The following is a 24,883-nucleotide window of genomic DNA, read 5'->3' as shown; positions in this document are numbered from 1 at the left end:
TAAAGCTAATTGTAAATAAAAACTTCCATATATCCAATAATATTTATTAATACAAACAATTATACGGTTAAAATGGTAATATCAATAGTTTATTATACAAAATATTAACATTGGTTTACTAATAATACAGTATATTTAATCTTTTTTTCGCGATAATTATGCTAACATTAATAACAATAAATAGTAAATTACAACAAAAATATAAGTTTTTCAGTCATTTCCTATATAATAAACGCTATTATGAATGAAATTCAATGAAAATTACATTTAATTATTTACTCAAAAATTACTGTACGTTTAAAAATAAAAATACTATAAATTGTGAAAATAGCATTTCCTAATTAGTGTCATAATAATTTCCTATTGTTATTTTTTCACTATTACTATCATATAAACTTTTATATACTGTATTTATAACTATATTTTTTACTTTCATATAATAATATTGGCTTATTATTAACTATTGTAGACAAATGACAATAAGTTTATACTATTTCTTGAAATAACTATTTTGTTTTAATTTATTAAATGACAATGAAATTCATGGTTTTGTGAATTTTTAAGTAAATTCTATTCAATTTTCAGAAAATAGTTTTTAAAAAGTGAATTAATTTCTAATAAAGTATTTTATAGGATTTATGACAATGTAAAGTCCAATGTATGTTATTTTGTCTTAACTTTAATAATAATAATAATTATTATTACTATTATTAATACGACAGAAAGTTTACAAACATTTAAGACTTTGTTATTATTATAGACTCTGAACTGATTTGTGTATTATTATTAATGGCGTGAGAAGAGGGACAGTCTATCGGTTTAGGGAGTGATAAGCGATAGAGACATTCAAATCCAGTATATATTGGTTTTTAATTTTTTTGATTAAATGTTTTAAAGTCAAAATTATAAATTTATTAAAGTATATTATAGACAGAATAACCTAAAATACATGAGCGATACACTACCTATACTCTCTAAACTTAAATATAAAAAACATTATTCACATAAATGAGAGCACAGCTCACAATCAGCACATACAGCAGCTATGAGTATGAGCACTGCTATTACATCATAGAGATAAACATAAATCATCAGAGAGTAAGAGGGATGGGATGTTATCGGTATGGACAGGCAGGCAGGCATACCATACATGGTTAGGGAATTAGCAGTAAGGAAATAGGTATAATAATCATCTGATATTATCATCGGTTATTAAATATATATATAACTTACGGGTCTACAATCTGAGCAATCGATATATATATATATATATATATATGTATATTATTATATTTGAAAATAGCTATTAATTTACAATAAGCTGATCGGAAATGTATGGCAATATCATTCAGTGCAGGCGTGTCACAGACCTGTGATCTCGTGGTTGGTGTGCCCTAACATCACACCATCCGTTGCTAAACAAATCATTTGTTTGTTTGATTATAATTGTTGCTTACAAACTGGCGCATACATACATTATATACTGTACATACATACAGTATATCATAGAAATGACTAACATAATTGACATACCAGTGCACCGGTTTATATGAAAAAAAATACCAATTTTATTATACATAGTTTCTACAGTTTCTAAGTGAGTGAGTGAATGCTATTAAGAGATAAGATAACAGAGTTGTCAACGCAGGGACTGACACAACCAACTGATTTCAACTCTCCAGTGAATTATCCATTTAATGAAATCAATTCAATGTCTTAACTATTATATTGTACTGTACTTTCAATATAAAAACATATATACTGTATATAAAAAAAAGTGAAACAAAGTTGTGGTTGAGAGGACCGGACTATAAATTAAATGACTGAGACATTTGTTGAGAACAGTTAGCTTAATGTGTTTCAACTGTTAACAACAATTTCTTTAATAAATTATATTTTTGTTTTTGTTGTTAAGTTTACTTCTGTTTAATAATTAGTTGTGATTTCAATGTGCTTTTTATTCAATATTAATAATTATTGAATTTTATAACATTAAAGTGATTTTATTTTTAAAAATAGTTTTATATAATCATAACTACCGGTCCTTTTTATTTATAACATCACATCATATTAAAAGAAAACATGTTTCTCAAGATAGTCTCCTCAAACAACTTGTCTGAGTTGTCCGAGTCATCTACCGGTGCCGAACGAGTGACAGCACACGGAGGTATGATTGGACTGTTTGGCCGATTTGTGGAAGCGGTGGACGAAATGAATAAAATAGTTTTGATTCCGTCCCGACTCCAGGACATCGAGTGTACGACCAATGAGAACGTTCCCCATATTATGGATACGTATGACATTCATGAGGTCTACAAACTATTGAACGCTTTTCGCAACCAAATAGTCCACAGCAGTCAAGAGCAACAACAACAACACCCGTCCAATGGCCACAACACGCCCAACGGCATGAGTACACCAAAAATGGCCAAACAATTGTCGCTCAATATTAATAAAACACGAGATATACTAAAAGAGTTGGACAATGGCTACCACTCGGACATCAGTCCGACGACAACAACAGCGGCTAAACGAAAAATCTCGCAAATATCACACTTTTCGGTAAACTCTTTGCCGTCCGATGATGAGTCCACGTCGACACCCGAATTGGTAACCGATATGTCCGATATGGCCGTAACTTTCTATCATCATCTCAATGGTTTAAATCAAGTGATGGATAAACTTATTGATACCCCAAAATTTATTGCCAACAAATATGAACAAAATCTTTAATAACTAATTTATTTAAATATTGTTAAATAACTTTAAATAATATTTGTTGTAAATTTCTTTTTAATTATTATAAATAAATAATTTTTGTAATAAATGTTTATAAAATATTTTATTAACAATTTGTTTGGAAATATTTATCTTATTTCTGAAGAAAATTAGTTGTTAATGAAATCAATGCATATTATCATTTCAAAAATTATATAATATTAGATATTAACAAATTAGTTATTGATTAATTCAACGTCATAACATAAAATGACAAATAATTTCAAAGTAATAAATCAATTATTATGATATAGTTTATTATTAAATATAATATTAATAATTAATATTTTAGTGCAATTAAAATCAAATAAATTATTGCTATTTTGACAATTTTGTATAGTAACAACATATCTACAAGTAATGTCAATCAAACATTTAAGTTAATATAATTTATATAATATAATTTTTTAATATTAATTTTTTTAAAAATACAAGTCTAATAAACTCGAAATATTTAGATGATTAAACATAAGCTTGATTATTATAATTATTTTATTACAGATATAAGCAAAAATATTAATTTTAATTTTGCTAAAATTTAAATTAAGATTTAAAATTTTTGCAAAACTATAATTAATATTTTTGGTTAAATCTGTAATAAAATAATTTGACTATTTATTAGATGAATATAAGTTTAATTTCATGAAGTCTTCCAAATTTCATAAGCAATTAAATGAATTTTTTTTAATTTATCTATTAATAATAATTAATAAATAAATAATTAAAATTTTATTTGCAAACAAAATGCTATTTAGTTATTACTAGGCTATCCAAATGAAGTTATTTAACTATTTTTACATATATCGGAGAATGAGCTCATATTAAATATATAAGTATATCATATAAAAATAAGTATTTATACAAAAGCTTATATTACCCATAAATAACTTTTTAAGTCGTTATTAACTGATAAAAGTGATAAAATTAAAAAAAAAATTTTATATAATTAGTAGACATTATGTAAAAAATAAGAGAAATAAATCATAGTCTAGAGAAAGTGACTAAAATAATATTTAACGTTATATGATATGTCATTAAACAATTAATTTATTGTTATCATTGCTTTCATATTTTTCACGTAGTTTTTTCATATTATAAATAATTTTAACTTAAGCCAAATAACATTTTGATAAATTTAAATTTAAAAAATACAATTTGATAAAATATTAGATTGAAAAATTAAAGTATGTATTGTATTAAATAAAAAAATGGTTAAAAAATTTAAATACTAGAAATTGCTTGAAAATAAATAACTTTTAAATAACTATTTGCCATTTTTTGTAACTTTTATAGTGATTTAAAGGTAGTTTTTAGCACCTTTAAATGGACAGACTAGTTATTACGATACATACCATAGAATTGGCCTTCAATAATGACCTTTAATAATAATTTATTATTCAATTTAAAAATAATATTTACAATAATCATATGTACTTTAATAATAATAATAGATTTGATAATTATATATTATTTTAAGACATTGTAAAATTATAATTAATAATTAATAATTTAATTTTTTAATTAAAGTGTAATTTATGCTTAATTAACAACTTACCAGTCATTTACGTAATGGACATCATTTTTTAGGAAATATGAAATAGATATTTATATAATATTATTATATATTTATTATAATTACTATAAATTTGTTGTTTTTAATAACTCTATAATTAAGAATTAATTGTTTTATAAATTAATAGCTTTATTTTTTCTCTCTTAATCAATCAAACTCAATCACTCAATCACTCACTCACTCATCCACACACACACACACACACACACACACACACACACACACACACACACACACACACACACACACACACACACACACACACACACACACACACACACACACACACACACACACACACACACACACACACACACACACACACACACACACACACACACACACACACATGTATGTCTGAGTGAGTGTGTGAGTGTGTGAGTGTGTGAGTGTGTGAGTGTGTGAGTGTGTGAGTGTGTGAGTGTGTGAATGTGTGAGTGTGTGTGTGTGTGTGTGAGTGTGTGATAAGTAAGTTTGATGGGTGAAAGATAATTTGTAGATATGCTGTTTCTATACAAAATTGTCAAAATAACAATTTATTTATTTGATTTTAATTGCACTAAAATATTATTTATTAATATTATATTTAATAATAATTAAATCATAATAATTGATTTATTACTTTGAAATTATTTGTCATTATGTTTTGACTTTGAATTAATCAATTAACAATTAATTTGTTAATATTATATAATTTTTGAAATGATAATATATTATTAATGTGCATTGATTTCATTAACAACAATTTTTCTTCAAAAATATAATAAATATTTCCAAACAAATGGCTAATAAGATATCTTATAAACATTTATTACAAAAATTATTTATTTATAATAATTAAAAAGAAATTTACAACAAATATTATTTAAAGTTATTTAACAATATTTAAATAAATTAGTTATTAAAGATTTTGTTCATATTTGTTGGCAATAAATTTTGGGGTATCAATAAGTTTTCCCATCACTTGATTTAAACCATTGAGATGATAGTAGAAAGTTACGGCCATATCGGACATATCGGTTACCAATTCGGGTGTCGACGTGGACTCATCATCGGACGGCAAAGAGTTTACCGAAAAGTGTGATATTTGCGAGATTTTTCGTTTAGCCGCTGACGTTGTTGTTGTCGGACTGATGTCCGAGTAGTAGCCATTGTCCAACTCTTTTAGTATATCTCGTGTTTTATTAAGATTGAGTGACAAATGTTTGGCCATTTTTGGTGTACTGATGCCGTTAGGCGTGTTGTGGCCATTGGACGGGTGTTGTTGTTGTTGCTCTTGACTGCTGTGGACTATTTGGTTGCGAAAAGCGTTCAATAGTTTGTAGACCTCATGAATGTCATACGTATCCATAATATGGGGAACGTTCTCATTGGTCGTACACTCGATGTCCTGGAGTCGGGACGGAATCAAAACTATTTTATTCATTTCGTCCACCGCTTCCACAAATCGGCCAAACAGTCCAATCATACCTCCGTGTGCTGTCACTCGTTCGGCACCGGTAGATGACTCGGACAACTCAGACAAATTGTTTGAGGAGATTATCTTGAGAAACATATTTTCTTTTAATATGATTTGATGTTATAAATAAAAAGGACCGGTAGTTATGATTATATAAAACTATTTTTAAAAATAAAATCACTTTAATGTTATAAAATTCAATAATTATTAATATTGAATAAAAAGCACATTGAAATCACAACTAATTATTAAACAGAAGTAAATTTAGTTTTAGGAAATATATCATAATTTAAAAAATGATATATTAATGAAATTGTTGAAACATATTATGCTAACTGTTCTCAACAAATATCTCAGTCATTTAATATATAGTCAGGTACTCTAATCACAACTTTGTTTCACTTTTTTTATATACAGTATATATGTTTTTATATTGAGAGTACAGTACAATATAATAGTTAAGACATTGAATTGATGCACTTTTGAGGCTTTTTATTACCGGTTTTGGGGCAGTCCTACTTAATTTGTTTTATAATGTAAGTGTTTTATTGTCTTATTTGTATTGACGTAATAAATAATATTATTATTAAAAGCATTGTCTAATTTGTATTGACGTAATTCAACGAAAAAAATAAATATAAAGATAATTAACTTAAAAATCTATTCTTAGATTATTATCTCGATTAGTAAATAATATATAATCTTCTAAAATAATATATAAGTGAGAAACTATCTATTTAAGATAAATATTTTTATATCTTATAAATTAAATAAAGTGTCAATTTAAGTTATCGATTTGTTTAAAAATATAATGCTTGTAAATAAATTATATAAAACTATATTTAAAATGATATATATGTCTAAAATTTTATCTTGAACAATTTGTTTTGGTACAAAAAAAACATTGGTAGGTAAAGATTCATTAACACTTATATCGTATAATATATTTTAAAAAATAATCTTAAGGTTTTTAGTGTCAAAATGATAAATTTAATAAAAATTTGAACCATAATTACTTATAAATTAAATGTAATACATTCAACAATTCTATGTCGTTGAATAAAAAAAATTAAATATTTAAAAATAATTAATATTTAATTAATTTATTTAAACAAAAAAAATAGTTTTAAGGAAATCAAGTTAATTATATAAATTATTAAGTAATATATGTAAGTATAGATATAATTTTAAAATATAATTTAAATATAATTTTTGCCTAAATCTTATAGTAAAAGTCAATTATATCATTGGGCTTTTTGTCATTTGATAGCATCATAGAAGTTATTTAGACATTGATAATGATATTTTGATATATTAATTGTTTTATGCCATTTATGTAAACTTATAATAACATAAAATTATATAGAAAAAATTATATGTCATAAACATATCATTGTAAAATTTATATTGAAATTATAAAAATTTAAAATCACATGATTTTCTATATACWGTATTGTATATACACTATTATGTAATAGTGTTTTCCTAATATATTAATGACAAAATATGAAAATTACCTTGTTAACATATTATGAAAATTCTTTATAATAAAAACAAAACAAAATTTAATAAACTTATATTAATATTAAATATTAAATATATCAAACAACACAATATAATTTAGTTGATATGTTTTATAAGTTCATTAGACTTTTAGTTTAACTTTATAATAATAAAAACTTTTATTTTTAATTCATCATAAAAATATATATTTATACATAAATTAATGATTACTACCACTATTTACCACAACACATATTAATTAAAATTATATTAAAATTAAATTAAATTTTTTTTATCTATTTTTTAATAATCGAGAAGGACTTCAACTTTTTTTAAGTACATTTTATTAAATATATATATACTGTATGTTTAAAGTTTGCAATATATTTAAATATTGTTTACCATTTCTTTTAAAATATACAGTAATCAATAAATTATTATTATTTTTATCATAATAACTAAGCGCTAAAAGAAAGTCATTGAAAGCTAGAATTAAAAATAAATTATTAAAAATGTGCTAAAAATTCTCTGAATATGATTACAATCTCATTCATAAACTTTTAAAATTATTTATTATTATTATTACTATACTTATTATAAATAATAACAATATTATTAATTTTGGTTTCATTTTATATACTTTTAATTTGGCAAGAATATAACAATATTTAGTAACATTTTATTTTATTTTTAATAAAATGTTTGCAATATTATTATGAGATTTATTTTTATATGTAATTTTGTATATTTAAAAATAATAACAATATTTTCCTAAAACCCACTTTTAGCTATTATTTACTTTAATTTGCAAATATTAATGAAATATTAAATAATAAATAATAATATTTATTTACTATAATATTAATATTATATATAAATATTGTTAAACACACGAACATAAATATTGTACTGCAAATACACACATACATACAGTACATACAGTATCAATATATACATAATTCATAAATACAATCAAATAATAATGGTTTATAAAAATAATAAATTATTAATATTATGCTAAATTTAATTTGAAAATATTAAATTAATTACAATAATGATACTATTATTTTATAAATCAAATGCGGATTAAAGTATTGTAAATGAATTTTATATAAACAAATAATCACATAAAATAATAATCAATTGATTAATAAATTTGTATAACATTTTATTTTTTAGATAGAAAATAATACAATTACTGTAATTTTTTAGACAATAAATAATAAAATTAAAAATTAATTATAGTTTTGAAGACAACCTATACTTTGGTTTTACTTATAATTATTTATTATTGCTTTAAGAAGTTATTGACTAAAAACCTTTGGGTTTCCCTACAAAATAACGCTAATAAATAAATGATAATAAATAAATAAAAAATACTTGACTAATACTTGAGATAATATAATATAAGCCAATTTCAAGCATATGTTTGTAAAACTAGAGGTAAAACAATTTTTTTTATTGAAGTCTCTCCTCTCGTATCGACATTGAGAGTCAATATATAGCGAGTGAAACGTAACACAAATTTATTAATAAATTGAATGACAATTGAGAGCTCATTTCACAAAATTAAATTAAATTAATTTTTAAATATTATTTTATGATTCAATAATATTAGTAATAATAATAATAATAATAATAATATATTTTATTTTATCAGTATATGTTAGTTTCAATGTAATCAAACAATTTTCAATATTTGTATACATTTTTCACGAGTTTTCCTTTGACCTTAAGATATCATATTTAAAAGTGAAAGTAATCTCATAATTAAGTTTTACTCATTCTTCTCACTCACTCACTCTCACTCWCTCTCTCTCTCTCTCTCTCTCTCTCTCTCTCTTTCTTTCTTTCTTTCTTTCTCTCTGTTATTAATTTTTAAAAAATATTAGGTCAATGTTATACTCATGATTTAATGTAAATAATGTATGTTATTTTGTGTGATCCACATAATACCTATGTATATAGATATATATAATATACAGTACTCATAACAATATAATTTACTTTTTTACTCCTTTTTATTTTGTTTAATAAATTTCAGGCTTTTTTGTGTTGAAAATATCAAGATAGCAATAATATTTTGTTTTGTATAATAAATGCATAATACTTTCAATGAATTAATTTTAGTTATATGAATGATAATATTAAATGATATATAAAGTTTTAAAAAAATTATTTATCATGATTTATATCACTCTACTATAAATTACTTTTTAAAACATGGGTTTTACTTTTAATAAAATTACAATATTTTTCTTTTATTATTTAATAAATCTTTAAATATTTAATATAAAAATTATTTTTATATGTGTATCTCTTTAAAATATTTTGTTATTGTATGTCRTAATGTAAATTATAATTATATTAAAAATATGCAAATTACTTAAATATTATTAAGAAAATACTGTTTAACAATATTGTTGTGAAAATATTTATTTTTGCACATTAATTGATTTATTATAATTAATAATTAGTATATGACTTAAAGCCAAAAATAGTTTTAAAAATAATTGTTTACTAGCTTTTATTATCATAAGTTTGTTATTATTTTTTTAAATAAAATATTCCATTAGCTTTAATACTAAATTGAATAATTATTAAATAATACAATAAATTTAATATTATCATGAATTGACAATTAATATGATCAAAACAAATTTTATAATTATTACAATATATAATATTATAAAAACTACTTAAATCAATAGATAATATATAGTATTCATGAATTTCTTTTTTGTAATATATTAGAAACATTGTTTTAAATTACTATATTTATTTGAAAATAATTATATATTCTAAATATGATCAAATACAGATACATTTTAAATTATCAATTATGTTTTTATTATACAGAAAAATAGCTATCATATAAAAAATAAATTGCATTTAATAGCTTTTTAATATTAGGGAAATTTTTATTTTGATAAAAACAATATTAACAATCTTTTGTTAAACTTTTGTTTTTAAAATATTTACACAAAACAATATTCATTAATATTATTTGATTTTATTCTAAATAAATATTGTATTTTAAAGAAACATTACAAATCAATTTGTAATTAATATGTTGCTATTTATTCTAAAAAATCCAATATTGATATTGTAAACTAAAAAACAATTAAAATTGCATTAAATTAAAATTTTTTTATTTTTTCTATTAAATTAAATTTAAATTTTAATATATTAACTGTAATTTTAAAAAATATCAAAGAGTTGTAATATAGCAGCAAAAGTATATATATAATCAAATTTAATCAGGCAATTAACATGTGAAAATATCCATGGTCAAAATACAGTATAAATTATGCATAACTATTAAATATTTTAGTATAAATTTTTTTTAAAGATTCCTATACTACCCATTAGCAAATTTTGTGTGATATTAAAAATTATTTTTATTAATTTAAGCTAATGTTCAATACTTATACATTTAGACAATATATTCTGTATAATATAGACAATTAATAAAAAATTTAATTTTCTAAATGTGTAATAGAGAGAAAATATAAATAATTAACAATACTATAAAAAAAACTTTACGTCAATTGTAATAATTATTATACACAAAAAACATTCATTACATATACTGTAAAATATATTTAAACTTTTAATATACAGTATAATATTGTATTTATAATTTATAATACAGCATTTATATAATAAATATAATGTAAACATTATATAAAAAATCAGTTGAGAATGTTAGAAAGCATTTCCATACGAACTCCTTATCCAAATTAAATATTAAATTATAATTAATTTTATAAATTGCGATATCAAATGACTCACATCACAAAATGAACTCAACTTTAGTCATGTGGGGTATCAAAATTTTAAAACAAGATCATTTTACACTAAATTAATTAAGTATTTTTATTTCAAATAAATCAGTCCAAAGGGTTAATAACTAATAAAATATTCCCAATAATATATATAATAATTAAATATACTAAACATTTATAATTATAAATACTTTAATATTTTTATATATAAAATCAATTCAATATATTAAGGAAAGTTAATAATTTTTATGTTGTTGATAAAAATTAGGACATTATAATTATTGTTCAATAATAAAAAAAATAATGATAACAACGATGATAATCATCCAGTTTAAATAATTATTTTAAATCTTATTGAAATATATGAAAATAATAATTATTATTTTCAACAAACAATTAAATTAAATTGAGGTCAGCAATAAAACTTGTTGATAAAAATTAGGACATTATAATTATAGTTGACATTCAAATTATTGTTCAACAATAAAAAATAATGATAACAACGATGATAATCATTCAGTTTTATTAATTATTTTAAATCTTTTAAATTTTAAATGATTATTTTATTTTGAGATTAGCAATAAAACTCATAATTACTGTACAATATTTAACTACATTTATATATAGTATATCCATATATTTATATATTGTTTTAATTATGAATATATGTTTTGTAAAATTACATATAATTTATTTGTTTAATTTTATTCAAAAAAAAAAAATTATATTAAACTTAAAACTGCTATCATGTGTGCTATCAATAAACAAAACAATTTATTTCATATAAAATTTTCTAAATATTATAATTAAATTTTAAAAATAATATATAAATTATTTTTAAAAATTATTTCTTTTATTTTAAATTTATCAAACTATAATTATTCAACAAATAAATATATGAATGGGAATATTTCATAATATACGGTATATATAAATTTATATACTGTATAGACCATAGTATTAAAACTTTTAATTAAAAAAATGTTGAAGATTTAATATACAGTAAATTATAGCCTAAATATTTGAGATATAATCTAAAGTATTTTTTTGTAAAAATTTGTATTTTATAAAATAAAATGAGGTATAAAACCAGGATGCGTAAGGGGGGGGTAGTGGGTAAGACCATCTAACCCCCACTTAGATCGAGATTTTTAGGTTTTACCTCCCTCGCCTAAAGCCATAAATAATTTTGTTAAATTAATGTTAAATTAAATATTAAACAAAAATATAAATACTAATTGAGTTTTAATATAAATAAATAGCTTATCTTACAAAATAACTATAAAAAACTTGTTAAATATTAAAAAAAAATAATGAAATACATCACTATAACATTTTTTAAAGTAAATATATAAAAAAACACTAAAAATTAATTATTTTTATATTTAAACTTATAAAATAAAAATTTATTTATTTATTTACGATACATATGCTTTAAAAATAATAAAAAAAAGATATTAAAATAAATATTACATATCTAGAGTTCTGGCATATCAACATAATAAAATGTGTTAGGGTCAAATATAAAATAGTAAATAAAGATATATATACTCAAATTAATTATTTAGAATTAATTAGGAATTATTTTCGACAATATTATTAGTTATTTTACTATTTAATTTTTCAAAACCTAATAATAAATACAGTACAATATCATTAATTTTAACATAACATTGTAAATAATTAATTGAAAAGTAAAGACAAGTAATTATAGTAATTGCTTTTATCTTATATATAAATATAATTTATGTTAACTTCATTTTTTTAATATTGTAGAAATAATATTATTAGTTTGAGAATATATTTTATGAGTCTTGAGAAATTAAGTTGGGAATAGTTTCATTTTTAGAAATTTATGGAGAATTGCATTTATAGGGTATTTATTGGGAATTTATTTGGAATTTATTTGGAATTTATTTGGAATTTATTTGGAATTTATTTGGAATTTATTTGGAATTTATTTGGAATTTATTTGGAATTTATAGGGAATTTATAGGAAATTTATAGGGAATTTATAGGAAATTTATAGGAAATTTACAGGGAATTTACTCAAATTTGGCAAAAATTGTCGTTTAAAAATTGTTCACCCCACTCTATACCCCAAGCTTTTTTAAGATATTTGTCATTTTACCCCTCTATACCCCCTGAAATCGAAAACTTATCACAACCCTGTATAAAACGGTTTAGTTTATATAAAATATATTGCGAACACTATTTAAGTTTAGAATTTCGTCATCATTTTATTTTTATAAAAGTGAAATTAGGATAAAATTTATACAAAAAACACGATTTTTTGTTAGTATATATAAATATTTTATAGACTTTCCTCTTAAATTGACTTAAATTTTTACATTACATAACTATTTTTTTAAATAAAGTAAAAAATAAATATAATTATATAATTTTTTTTAACTATTTTACTATTTTTAAAATATTTTTTAGAAATAATAACTTACTTTGCAATAATATAGTTAGCGTTTTGTTGTTGACATCACAATTAATATTTTACACAAATGAAAAAATAATTTTTTTATTACAAATTATTAGAAAAATACAATAAAGTAACTGTACGTTCATCTAAAACAATCAAAATAAAATTAAAACTATTGTTGAATGTCACAATTGTCGTACATAAAAATATCAGAAATAAAAATTAATCAATATAAAATACATTTACATAGTTTAAAAAAAATACAATAACAAACTTGTTATTAATAGAAGATTACACAAAATAATTGAATAGTTTTTACGATATAAAGTAATATATTTTTTACAATAATATCGGACTAAATAACTTACAAAAGTGTTTGGAAAGAATTGGAGTGAGAAATAGCAAATGAGTGGCAAAACTAATGATTTTATTATTATTATTGAATTTTAATTATTTGAGGGAACGTTATGTCGAAATTTTGACACAATATTTGTTTTATACATCCAGTTCTTACTCACTCTCATTCTCTCTCTTTCTCTATAATACACACTCCCTGTGCCTCTCATTTGTTGTCAGTACTATCGATCTCTTGTTGATATCGTTTAGTTATATAGTCAGCAACTTTGCTGAACTGTTGAAGAATGCCATACAAGGACTGCAAGTGTTGCATAAATACTGACATCAATTGGTTGGCCCTGTCCTCAAATGTGACCGGATCTCCATCTAATGAAAGTGCCGATAGACTCGACAAACTGCTTAATGATTGAAATGCATCGTCCGATTGCTGCCGATCCCAACGATTATTATTATTATTATTAGGAGTACTACTACTACTACTACTACTATAATTTCCATTAGAATTATTATGATTATTGTTATGATTATTATTATTAGTAGTAAAACTGTAATTATTATTATTACTATTTATCATAAATTGATGATCATCTGTACTATTAGTGGAACCGTTAAACAGATCGTCTTTGATATTATTTAGTAAAACATAATATTGAAAAAGATCTGTTTTGGACGCAATGTCGATGTCCAACGATTCAGTGACAGTCGTCGCCTCTGTTTCTGTCAACTCTATGTCCTTTAACTTTGACGGCAACAGTACGGCATCATTCATGCCTTTAACTGCATCGGCAAAGTTGGTCATCACTCGGTTAGTATAAATGATGGCGTCCTTATACGATGACCGACATCGGGACCGATGCTCGCCTATGGCATAGATGTCCTCCACTTTGAGATGATTGCCACTCGTATTGGACATTGTTTGATGTTTCAGTTATATATGCTTTTATAAATCGTTATATTTAAAAAAAATAAATGCTTTGTCCGCACAATTCAAATGGCAATTATATGAACCAAATAGTTAATAAATACTGCTATTAAACATGAATAATAAAATTAAATATATATAGGTATTAAACAAATTTATTAAATTAAATTTTTCAGTAATATATACTCACATTTGTTAAATTATTGAAAATGAAATTTAAGTGTTTGTTTCAATTGATACCGCAATTATACTATGAAATTCATTAACAAATATATACAGTTAATAAAATGATTTACGGATAAAATACAAATTAATTTTTTAAAGACATGCAACTGTTTAGATCAAATGATGGTGACGTGAATATCAATGGTTATTACACATCTATTTTTAACTAATAAATAGTGGTTTTTATATATAAATTATATAAATTTATCTACGTTTATATATCGCACATTCAAAAAAATGTTCAATTTTTCCTCTTATTTAGTCAACACATTGATTGTATAAAACCATAAATTTAAAAAAAATATTCATAATATTAAACATATGTATTATGAGAAAAACTAATAAAACTGACAAAAAAATTTATTTCTTTGTTATTTTTATATTTAAAACACTGTTAGATAATGATTTGCTATTTACTAAAATTATACTTTGAATGCAAAAAATTATGTGTTTAGTTATTGAATAACAAAAATGATAATTATATATATATATAGTGTATATGATATAATTTACATCACACAGTCATTGGAGACTCTCTTTTATATTGACTTAGTATTGACTGGCATTTCAATTGCTATTAGATAAAGTCCGGTCCTCTCAACCACAACTTTTTTTCACTTTTTTATATACAGTATAAATGTTTTAATATTGAGAGTACAGTACAATATAATAGTTAAGACATTGAATTGATGTCATTAAATGGCTAATTCACTGTTGAGGCTTTTATTACCGGTTTTGGGCCAGTCCTACTTAATTTGTTTTATAATGTAAGTGATCAATGATTAACGGTATAATCAGATATTTCAAATGGGGATTCACTAAATGAAATATTGATGGTTATACTTGAAGTTATTATAAACAATAATAATACCCATAGATAATGTATAATATTCTTATTAAATGCATTGACATATTTGTATTGACGTAATTCAACGCAAATATAATTATAAAGATTATTAACTTAAAAATCTATTTTTAGATTATTATATTGATAAATATAAATAATAAAATAATATATAATTTTCTGTAACAAAATATAAGTGAGATACTATCTAGTCTATTTATGATATATATATTTTTATATCTTATAAATTATAAAAAGTGCCAATTTAAGTTATCGATTTATTTAAAAATGTGATGCTTGTAAGTAAATTATATAAAACTATATTTAAAATTGTATATTTGTCTAAAATTTTATCTTGAGCAATTTGTTTTGGCACAAAAAAACATTGGTAGGTAAAGATTCATTAACACTTATATCGTATAATATATTAAAATAATAATCTTAAGGTTTTTATTGTCAAAATGATAAATTTAATAAAAATTTGAACCATAATTACTTATAAATTAAATGTAATACATTCAACAATTCTATGTCGTTGAATAAAAAATTTAAATATTAAAAATAATTGATATTTATTTAATTTATTTAAACAAAAAAATAGTTAAATAAGGAAATCAAGTAAATTATATAAATTATTAAGTAATATATGTAAGTATAGATATAAATTTAAAATATAATTTAAATAAAATTTTTGCCTAAATCTTATAGTTAAAGTCAATTATATCATTGGGCTTTTTGTCATTTGATAGCATCATAGAAGTTATTTAGACATTGATAATGATATTTTGATAAATTAATTGTTTTATGTCATTTATGTAAACTTATAATAACATAAAATTATATAGAAAAAATTATATGTCATAAACATATCATTGTAAAATTTATATTGAAATTATAAAAATTTAAAATCATATGATTTTCTATATACAGTATTGTATATACACTATTATGTAATAGTGTTTTTCTAATATATTAATGACAAAATATGAAAATTACCTTGTTAACATATTATGAAAATTCTTTATAATAAAAAACAAAACAAAATTTAATAAACTTATATTAATATTAAATATATCAAACAATACAATAATAAATTATTAATATTTACAATATATAATTTAGTTGATATGTTTTATAAGTTCATTAGCTTGTAGTTTAACTTTATAATAATAAAAACTTTTATTTTTAATTCATCATAAAAATATATATTTATACATAAATTAATGATTACTACCACTATTTACCACCACACTTATTAATTAAAATTAAATTAAAATATTTTACTTTTATTTATTAAAACCACAATTAGATTAATATTTAATAATGTTTAAACTATTATATATTTCAAAACTAAATAAATGTGAAGTAATGTATTATTATTTTTAGATATATCAACGAATAATTTTTTTAAACAAAAATAAGATATAAGTACTGAAAAGTTTAAAAATTATTTTATTAATAATAGAGAAGGACTTCAACTTTTTTTAAGTACATTTTATTAAATATATATATACTGTATGTTTAAAGTTTACAATACATTTAAATATTGCTTACCATTTCTTTTAAAATATACAGTAATCAATAAATTATTATTATTATTATAAGCATAATAACTGAATGCTAAAAGAAAGTCATTGAAAGCTAAAATTAAAAATAAATTATTAAAAATGTGCTAAAAATTCTCTGAATATGATTACAATCTCATTCATAAACTTTTTATTATCATTACTATACTTATTATAAATACAATTTTAAAAACAATATTATTATTTATTTTGGTTTCATTTTATATATTTTTAATTTGGCAAGAATTTTAACAATATTTAGTAACATTTTATTTATTTTTTGTATATATTATTATGAGATTTGTTTTTGTATGTAATTTTGTATATTTAAAAATAATAACAATATTTTCCTAAAACCCACTTTTACTTATTATTTACTTTAATGAAATATTAAATAATAAAAATAATATTTATTTACTTTAATATTATATACAAATATTATTAAATACATGACCACAAACACACACACACACAGAGAGAGAGAGAGAGAGAGTGAGAGAGAGAGAGAGAGTGAGAGAGAGAGAGAGAGTGATGCACAGTGTGCATTGCACACATACAGTACATACACACACATTAAAACACAGACATACATACATACATACATACATACATACATACATACATACATACATACATACATACATACATACATACATACATACATACATACATACATACATACATACATACATACATACATACATACATACATACATACATACATACAAACATATAAATAAATTCATAAAAACATTCAAATAATAATAAATTGTTAGTATTATGCTAACTTTAATTTGAAAATATTGAATTAATTACAATAATGATATTATTATATAATAAATAAAATGCTGATTAAAGTATTGTAAACGGATTTTATATAAATTTTTATCACATAAAATAATAATCAATAAATGTATATAACATTTTATTTTAATTTTAGATAGAAAATAATTAATACAATTACTGTAATTTTTTAGACAATAAATAATAAAATTAAAAATTAATTATAGTTTTGAAGACAACCTATACTTTGGTTTTACTTATAATTATTTATTATTGCTTTAAGAAGTTATTGACTAAAAACCTTTGGGTTTCCCTACAAAATAACGCTAATAAATAAATAAATAAATGATAATAAATAAATATAAAATACTTGACTAATACTTGAGATAATATAATATAAGCCAATTTCAAGCTTATGTTTGTAAAACTAGAGGTAAAACAATTTTTTTATTGAAGTCTCTCCTCTCGTATCGACATTGAGAGTCAATATATAGCGAGTGAAACGTAACACAAATTTATTAATAAATTGAATGACAATTGAGAGCTCATTTCACAAAATTAAATTAAATTAATTTTTAAATATTATTTTATGATTCAATAATATTAGTAATAATAATAATAATAATAATAATATATTTTATTTTATCAGTATATGTTAGTTTCAATGTAATCAAACAATTTTCAATATTTGTATACATTTTTCACGAGTTTTCCTTTGACCTTAAGATATCATATTTAAAAGTGAAAGTAATCTCATAATTAAGTTTTACTCATTCTTCTCACTCWCTCTCTCTCTCTCTCTCTCTCTCTCTCTCTCTCTCTCACATCACTCTCACTCTCTCTCTCTCTCTCTCTCTCTCTCTCTCTCATACTCATCTCGCTCACTCTCTCTCTCTCTCTCTCTCTCTCTYTCTTTCTTTCTTTCTTTCTTTCTTTCTTAATTAAAAAATAGGTCAATGTTATACTCATGTTTTAATGTAAATAATTTATGTTATTTTGTGTGATCCACATAATACCTATCCATATTATATATATAATGTAACTATATAAATATATAATATACAGTACTCACAACAATATAATTTTATTATTTTTACTCCTTTTTATTTTGTTTAATAATTTTCAGGCAATTTTTTCAGTTGAAAATATTAAGATAGCAATAATATTTTGTTTTGTATAATAAACGCATAATATATTTATTGTGCAATTTATTTATAAAATATGTTTTCAATATTCTTTCAATGAATTAATTTTAGTTATATAAATGATAATATTAAATGATATATAAAGTCATCAGAATTTATTTATGATTTATATAACTCTATTATAAATTACTTTTTAAAAATGGGGTTTACTTTTAATAAAATTATAATATTTTTCTTTTATTATTCAATAAATCTTTAAAATATTTAATATATAAATATATACAAAAATTAATTTTATATGTTTATTATTTTATGTCATAATAAAATTTATGCAAATTATTTAAATATTATTAAGAAAATGCTGTTTAACAATATTGTTGTGAAAATATTTATTTTTGCACATTAATTGATTTATTATAATTAATAATTAGTATATATCTGACTTAAAGCCAAAAATAGTTTTAAAAATAATTGTTTACTAGCTTTTATTATCATAAGTTTGTTATTATTTTTTTAAATAAAATATTCCATTAGCTTTAATACTAAATTGAATAATTATTAAATAATACAAAAAATTTAATATTATCATGAATTGGCAATTAATATGATCAAAACAAATTTTATAATTATTACAATATATAATATTATAAAAACTACTTAAATCAATAGTTAATATATAGTATTCATGAATTTCTTTTTTGTAATATATTAGAAACATTGTTTTAAATTACTATATTTATTTGAAAATAATTATATATTCTAAATATGATCAAAATATTAATTACATTTTAAATTATCAATTATGTTTTTATTATACTATAAATAGCTATAAAATATAAATTGCATGATTTAATAGTTTTTTTTAATATCAGGGAAATTTTTTATTTTGATAAAAACAATATTTAACAATATTTTGTTAAACATTTGTTTTTAAAATATTTGAACAAAATAAAACTTCATTAATATTATTTGATTTTATTCTAAGTAAATATTGTATTTTAAAGAAACATTACAAATCAATTTGTAATTAATATGTTACTATTTATTCTAAAAAATCCAATATTGATATTGTAAACTAAAAAACAATTAAAATTGCATTAAATTAAAATTTTTATTTTTTCTATATTAACTGTATTTTAAAAAAATATCAAAGAGTTGTAATATAGCAACAAAAGTATATATATAATCAAATTTAATCAGGCAATTAACATGTGAAAATATCCATGGTCAAAATACATTATAAATTATGCATAACTATAAAATATTTTAGTATAAATTATTTTTTTAAAGATTCCTATATTACCCATTGGCAAATTTTGTGTGATATTAAAAATTATTTTTATTAATTTAAGCTAATGTTTAATGCTTATACGTTTAGACAATATATTCTGTATAATATAGTCTATTATAGTCTATTATAGACAATTATTAAATTTTTAAAAAACGTCAAATAGAGAGTATAAATAATTAACAATACTATAAAAAAACTTTACGTCAATTGAAATAATTATTATACTTAAAAAAACATTCATTACATAAGCTATATAATATATTTAAACTTTATTATTTTTTTATTTATAATATTGTATTTGTAAATTATAATACAGCATTTATATAAAAAATATCATGTAAAACATTATTTAAAAATATGGTTTAAATTGTATTATTATAATTATATATTAAAATAATCTACATAAACATTTATTGCTTTTAATAATGTAATAGAGATAATTTATTTATTATAATAATTAATTTGTTTTTATAATTACAATTAAATTTAATACAAATATTTTGCAGACATTTTTTCTTAGTAAAAATACTTTAGTTATAATTAATTAATTATATTTTAACATTTTAAAAAGTAGCAAAATAGACACAATTATTATATAATACTTAAGTTTATAACTCATATTATTATAAAACATATAATCATAAAATAAAAATAAAATTTAAATAATAGTACTTATAATAATAATAATAATAAACAAATAATCTAAGAATTTCAAGTTTAATCAAATTTCACTTATATATGACATATAATTATTATGAAATATTTGTATAACACCGGAAAATCCGATTTTTTCATATTAACCCATAATTATAGTCTCAGTTTTGTCTAGTATTTTGGTCATAATGTTTATAGTTTTAATATTCATGGCTAAATTTACGCACATTTAAATTTTAAAACTTTTAAATAATTATCGTAAACAACAATTTTATGACGCTTTATTACAAATATCAATTTTATAAATTTTATAAAAATCTGTTAAGTAATTTTTAATTATTTAGTTTTATTGATTTGAATGATTGAAATAAATAATTATTAATACAATTTTTAAAACAAGATCACTTTACACTAAATTAATAAATATTTTTATTTTCAAATAAATCAGTCCAAAGGGTTAATAACTAATAAAATATTACCAATAGTTTATATAATAATTAAATATACTAAACATTTATAATTATAAATACTTTAATATTTATATATAAAATCAATTGAGTATATTAAGGAAAGTTAATAATTTTTATGTTGTTGATAAAAATTAGGACATTATAATTATAGTTGACATTCAAATTATTGTTCAACAATAAAAAATAATGATAACAACGATGATAATCATTCAGTTTTATTAATTATTTTAAATCTTTTAAATTTTAAATGATTATTTTATTTTGAGATTAGCAATAAAACTCATAATTACTGTACAATATTTAACTACATTTATATATAGTATATCCATATATTTATATATTTAATATTATATGTAAATTTATATATTGTTTTAAATTAAAACTTTTAATTTTATTCAAAAAATTTATATTAAACACAAAACTGCCATCATGTGTGCTATCAATAAACTAAACAATCTTATTTCATATAAAATTTTCAAAATATTATCTAAATTATTTTATTTTAAATTTATCAAACTATAATTATTCAACAAATAAATATATGAATGGGAATATTTCATAATATACGGTATATATAAATTTATATACTGTATAGACCATAGTATTAAAACTTTTAATTAAAATATGTTGAAGATTTAATATATAGTAAATTATAGTCTAAATATTTCATATATAATCTAAAGTATTTTTTTTACAAAATAAAATGAGGTCTAAAACGGTTTAGTTTATATACAATAACTGCGAGCAATATTTAAAAATTTCGTCATCATTTTATTATATATATATTTTTATAAAAGTGAAATTAGGATAAATTTTATACAAAAAAACACGATTTTTCGTTAGTATTTATAATATTTTATAGACTTTCCTCTTAAATTTACTCTCTCTCTCTCTCTCTCTCTCTCTCTCTCTCTCTCTCTCTTTTCTTTCTTTCTTTCTTTCTCTCATAAGCTGTCTTTGTTTGTTTACTTTTTACTTATTTAATATTTACATTAATATAGTAACTAAATTTTTACATTACATAACTATTTTTATAAATATACGTATATAATTTTAAACTATTTTACTATTTTTTAAATTATTATTTTTTTATAATAACTTACTTGAAATAATATAGTTCCAGTTTTTTGTTGACATCCAAATTAATATTTTACACAAATGAAAAAATAAGTTTTTTTAATTACAAATTATAAGAAAAATATATATTACAGATTAACTGTATGTTCATCTAAAACAAGAAAAATAAAATTAAAACTATTGTTGAATGTCACAATTGTCGTGCATAAAAATATCAGAAATAGAAATTAATCAATATAAAATACATTTACATAGTTTTAAAAAAATACAATAAAAAAACTATAAAAAACTGATGGGAGTGAGAAATAGCAAATGAGTGGCAAAACTAATGATATTATTATTATTTTTTAATTTTAATTATTTGAGGGAACGTTATGTCGAAATTTTGACACAATATTTGTTTTATACATCCAGTTCTTACTCACTCTCATTCTCTCTCTCTTCTCTATAATACACACTCCCTGTGCCTCTCATTTGTTGTCAGTACTATCGATCTCTTGTTGATATCGTTTAGTTATATAGTCAGCAACTTTGCTGAACTGTTGAAGAATGCCATACAAGGACTGCAAGTGTTGCATAAATACTGACATCAATTGGTTGGCCCTGTCCTCAAATGTGACCGGATCTCCATCTAATGAAAGTGCCGATAGACTCGACAAACTGCTTAATGATTGAAATGCATCGTCCGATTGCTGCCGATCCCAACGATTATTATTATTATTATTATTAGGAGTACTACTACTACTATTATAATTGCCATTAGAATTATTATGATTATTAGTATTATTATTATTACTATTTATCATAAATTGATGATCATCTGTACTATTGGTGGAACCGCTAAACAGATCGTCTTTGACATTGTTTAGTAAAACATAATATTGAAAAAGATCTGTTTTGGACGCAATGTCGATGTCCAGCGATTCAGTGACAGTCGCCGCCTCTGTTTCTGTCAACTCTATGTCCTTTAACTTTGACGGCAACAGTACGGCATCATTCATGGCTTTAACTGCATCGGCAAAGTTGGTCATCACTCGGTTAGTGTAAATGTTGGTTTCTTTACACGACGACCGACGTCGAGACCGATGCTCGCCTATGGCATAGATGTCCTCCACTTTGAGATGATTGCCACTCGTATTGGACATTGTTTGATGTTTCAGTTATATATGCTTTTATAAATCGTTATATATTTTTTAGAAAATAAATTACTTATATATATATAAATGCTTTGTCCGCACAATTCAAATGGTAATTACATTAACCATATAAATAATAAACACGGCTATTAAACATGAATAATAAAATTAAATATATATATAGGTATTAAACAAATTTATTAAATTAATTTTTCAGTAATATATACTCACATTTGTTAAATTATTGAAAATGAAATTTAAGTGTTCGTTTCAATTGATACCGCAATTATACTATGAAATTCATTAACAAATATATACAGTTAATAAAATGATTTACGGATAAAATACAAATTAAAATTAAATTTTTTAATGACATACAACTGTTTAGATCAAATGATGGTGACGTGAATATCAATGGTTATTACACATCTATTTTTAACTAATAAATAGTGGTTTTTATATATAAATTTATCTACGTTTATATATCGCACATTAAAAAAAATATCAATTTTTCCTCTTATTTAGTCAACACATTGATTGTATAAAACCATAAATTTTTAAAAAATATTCATAATATTAAACATATGTATTATGAGAAAAACTAATAAAACTGACAAAAATTTATTTCTTTGTTGTTATTTCTATATTGAAACACTGTTAGATAATGATTTGCTATTTACTAAAATTATACTTTGAATGCAAAAAATATGTGTTTAGTTATTGAACAACAAAAATGATAATTATATATATATTTAGTGTATATGTATATAATTTACATCACACAGTCATTGGAGACTCTCTTTCATATACAATATTGACTTACAAGTTAGTATTGACTGGCATTTCACTTGCTATTAGATATTCCTATGTATTACAGAATAT

General features: G+C 21.0%; 3 protein-coding genes and 1 long non-coding RNA gene across 5 annotated transcripts; all 4 read right to left on the bottom strand.

Moving 5' to 3' along the window:
- Positions 1-5,237: 5,237 nt before the first annotated feature.
- On the bottom strand, positions 5,238-6,220 carry LOC128958318 (uncharacterized). Its single transcript, XM_054304158.1, has one exon. It carries the CDS (start codon positions 5,904-5,906, stop codon positions 5,253-5,255), a length of 654 nt encoding a protein of 217 aa, XP_054160133.1. The 5' UTR covers positions 5,907-6,220; the 3' UTR covers positions 5,238-5,252.
- A 7,594-nt stretch (positions 6,221-13,814) lies between these two features.
- Positions 13,815-16,895, bottom strand: LOC128958252 (uncharacterized protein DDB_G0287625-like). 2 transcript variants are annotated; one of them, XM_054304069.1, is made up of 3 exons: positions 16,877-16,895; positions 15,002-15,061; positions 13,815-14,917 (listed from the first exon to the last, which is right to left on the bottom strand). In XM_054304069.1, exon 3 carries the CDS (start codon positions 14,800-14,802, stop codon positions 14,095-14,097), a length of 708 nt encoding a protein of 235 aa, XP_054160044.1. In that variant the 5' UTR covers positions 14,803-14,917; positions 15,002-15,061; positions 16,877-16,895; the 3' UTR covers positions 13,815-14,094. The 2 variants fall into 2 exon arrangements, with proteins under 2 accessions (XP_054160044.1, XP_054160043.1); XM_054304068.1 differs by lacking the exon at positions 16,877-16,895 and having other exon boundaries at positions 15,002-15,106.
- Positions 16,896-22,990: 6,095 nt separating this feature from the next.
- LOC128958324 (uncharacterized protein DDB_G0287625-like) lies at positions 22,991-24,047 on the bottom strand. The gene has a single exon (XM_054304165.1). The coding sequence runs from the start codon at positions 24,008-24,010 to the stop codon at positions 23,336-23,338; it is 675 nt and encodes a 224-aa protein (XP_054160140.1). The 5' UTR covers positions 24,011-24,047; the 3' UTR covers positions 22,991-23,335.
- A 47-nt stretch (positions 24,048-24,094) lies between these two features.
- LOC128958752 (uncharacterized) lies at positions 24,095-24,443 on the bottom strand. The gene is made up of 3 exons (XR_008484559.1): positions 24,380-24,443; positions 24,233-24,292; positions 24,095-24,147 (listed from the first exon to the last, which is right to left on the bottom strand). It is a non-coding gene; the product is annotated as an uncharacterized LOC128958752 (long non-coding RNA).
- Between the last annotated feature and the right edge of the window lie 440 nt (positions 24,444-24,883).

The sequence above is a fragment of the Oppia nitens genome, unplaced genomic scaffold (genome assembly GCF_028296485.1).
Source record: "Oppia nitens isolate AA-2021 unplaced genomic scaffold, nextdenovo-longstitch-racon4-pilon3 scaffold3_pilon_pilon_pilon, whole genome shotgun sequence".
NCBI classification, from domain to species: Eukaryota; Metazoa; Arthropoda; class Arachnida; order Sarcoptiformes; family Oppiidae; genus Oppia; species Oppia nitens.
Note: the sequence above shows the minus strand (reverse complement) of the source record. Positions and strands in the feature narration are given on the sequence as shown.

Bases quoted from the DNA above. Each gene is read 5' to 3' on its own strand.
- LOC128958318 (XM_054304158.1), bottom strand. From the start codon at position 5,906: ATGTTTCTCAAGATAATCTCCTCAAACAATTTGTCTGAGTTGTCCGAG.
- LOC128958252 (XM_054304069.1), bottom strand. From the start codon at position 14,802: ATGTCCAATACGAGTGGCAATCATCTCAAAGTGGAGGACATCTATGCC.
- LOC128958324 (XM_054304165.1), bottom strand. From the start codon at position 24,010: ATGTCCAATACGAGTGGCAATCATCTCAAAGTGGAGGACATCTATGCC.